Genomic DNA, 2,500 nt, shown 5'->3' with positions numbered 1-2,500 from the left:
TTTGTTGGTCCCCTTTATCTGTCTTGATTTCTAGGTCAAATGACGTGGATGAATGACCTTCAATGTATCATGTTTCTTGGCTCTCCATTCGTTAATTCTCTTGAAGATATGAAACGCTGTGGTCTACATTTCTCAGATCTCGCAGCACATGACTTAACGCGAGATTTGGTTCTGTCCAATCAACAGGTAAATTTCACTACTTTCAACAGTATATCAGGAATAGTTACATTAACATTCCATTCCACTTTTAGGTCTAACCGTCGGTAAAAGCGTTACCTTTAAAAGAACGTTCATAAACGACCTACCTCAATGCAAGACAAATTAAGATAACACATTTTACACAGCTGGCTTGTTTTCTGTTTTCTGTTCTCTGTTTTTTTTTTCGTTTGTTCATTACACAATTAATCATTCACATTAGTTTGTATGTTCATACCCTGCTATAATATTTATCATTCCATATATTAGTCAGGATCTAGATTAGTCCCTAGTGGACTATATCCATGGTCTCACCAGAAACATACTATCATTTATTAGTCAGGATCATGGACTAGATTAGTCCATAGTTGACTATATCCATGGTCTCACCAGAAACATACTATCATTTATTAGTCAGGATCATGGACTAGATTAGTCCCTAGTGGACTATATCCATGGTCTCACCAGAAACATACTATCATTTATTAGTCAGGATCATGGTCTAGATTATTCCCTAATATTTATTGTAGGTACTATACTATTAACCATTGTATATATATCTAATTGTTTTATGTTATATTTCCATGAACCGATATTATTAAAATTCAAAGTTCAAAAATACATGCTTCTTTTCTGCAAGTGGCTAGGCGCTTGCATACGGAGATCTGAAAATGGTTAATATAAAGTCACGTGATAGCTAATTATTTACATGAGTTTGGCAGGAATGTCTTGTTTACGCTTATATTTCTGTCAACATGCAGAGAATGTTGGAACTTGATCTAGCAAAGCAGTTAGAACAAAAGAAGGAAGAACTTCACCATGCATTAAAACAACTGAAAGAAGAACAGAAAAAGACTGACTCGCTCCTTTATTCTATGATGCCTCGAACAGCAGCAAATTTACTGCGAGAAGGGAAAGAGGTTGGAGCAGGTAAGAGGTCACGTACGTAACAAGTTTCTGATTGATATAACTTTCGTTAAAAGAAACGAAAGACTTTGATTTATATCGTCGTAGAGGACGTAATGCAAGTTTTATCTTCTTTGATTCAAGCAGATCGGATTTCTTTGCGATTAAATATTGACATCCTGATATTAAACTCGTTACGTTCATTGCTACTTTCACACAGTGTTATGACTTTCGTATCAGAGAAGAAAGTACTTGTGTGTTGTTTTTTTTAAACAGAAAATTGCCTTTCCTTAACATTCATTTGTTGTCACTAGATCCTTAATAAACTAACCTCTTTAATTCATATTTTGTAGATTTTTTCCAAGAAGTAACCGTTCTGTTCTCTGATATTGTCAAGTTTACCAATATTTGCGGCAAATGTAAACCAATAGAAGTAATACATTTACTGAATGATATGTATCTAAGGTTTGATAGTCTGACTACAATATACGATGTTTATAAGGTTAGTTCATTGTTATCATTCACATTGTTCTCCACTTCTTTTTCTTCATCAAACTTACACTTTTTGATAACCTATCTCTTACTCGACACCAAATATTCCTCAAGTTGAAACCAAGAAATCAACCCATCAATAATCAACACAAAAACATTGTAAAGACTTCTACAATAGCGTGCTAAATATAATCTCTGTGATTGCAGTTTATAGAAACATGATGACAAAATTCTGCATTAATTAAAATCCAGGGTTTCAATCCCGATTCATTCATTAGTATCAATAACTTATCCTCGAGCGGAGCCATAAGGGTTATGTAGGACCATACTATTGTTCAAGACCAGCATTTCTATAGCTCTAGCAGACAAGTATATTTACAACTACATTTTAATCCTAATCCGAACTGGGCCTTTAAAAGAGATTGTGTAGGGTTGAACAAATTTAAACCAGTAGTCTAGTTCCAGACGATGACATTGACTTCATACTTTCACCGTCTAGTCAAGCCCGTGACTCAAAGCGTTAATTGTGGTTCGACCCCATAGTTAGCAAAGCGCGAACGGTGCATCTCACACAGGTTGTCCTCATCGCTCAAACGTTTTTGCCCTTTCTCATGTTTCTAGGACTGATATTATATGCAAATTTCCAACCAGGACTCCACCTCCAGTCTGTTTAAACTAAAATCAGGCGGGACGCGACGATGTCATCATGTTTATATGAATGCTGTTGGGGGTAGCACATAATTCTGAGCGAGAATTATACGGGCTTAACTAGACCACAGTCCCTCTAGAGGGACTGTGACTAGACGATGGAAGTATGAAGTCAACGTCACCGTCGGGAACTAGACTGTTGGTTCAGAAGTCATCAAAACTTACACAGTCTAATTATTGGTATTTTGATCATTTTCAG

At 35.9% G+C, this 2,500-nt stretch overlaps 1 protein-coding gene across 1 annotated transcript in view; it reads left to right on the top strand.

The window, feature by feature from the left end:
- The window catches only part of LOC144451712 (guanylate cyclase soluble subunit beta-2-like), a 15,438-nt gene that overhangs the window by 8,856 nt on the left and 4,082 nt on the right, over positions 1-2,500 (top strand). Inside the window, exons 5-7 of the mRNA XM_078142616.1 lie at positions 35-186; positions 957-1,125; positions 1,455-1,603. Coding sequence (XP_077998742.1) covers positions 35-186; positions 957-1,125; positions 1,455-1,603 — 470 coding nt within the window. The remainder of the gene's footprint in view (positions 1-34; positions 187-956; positions 1,126-1,454; positions 1,604-2,500) is intronic.

The sequence above is a fragment of the Glandiceps talaboti genome, chromosome 21 (assembly GCF_964340395.1).
Source record: "Glandiceps talaboti chromosome 21, keGlaTala1.1, whole genome shotgun sequence".
NCBI lineage: Eukaryota > Metazoa > Hemichordata > Enteropneusta > Spengelidae > Glandiceps > Glandiceps talaboti.
Note: the sequence above shows the minus strand (reverse complement) of the source record. Positions and strands in the feature narration are given on the sequence as shown.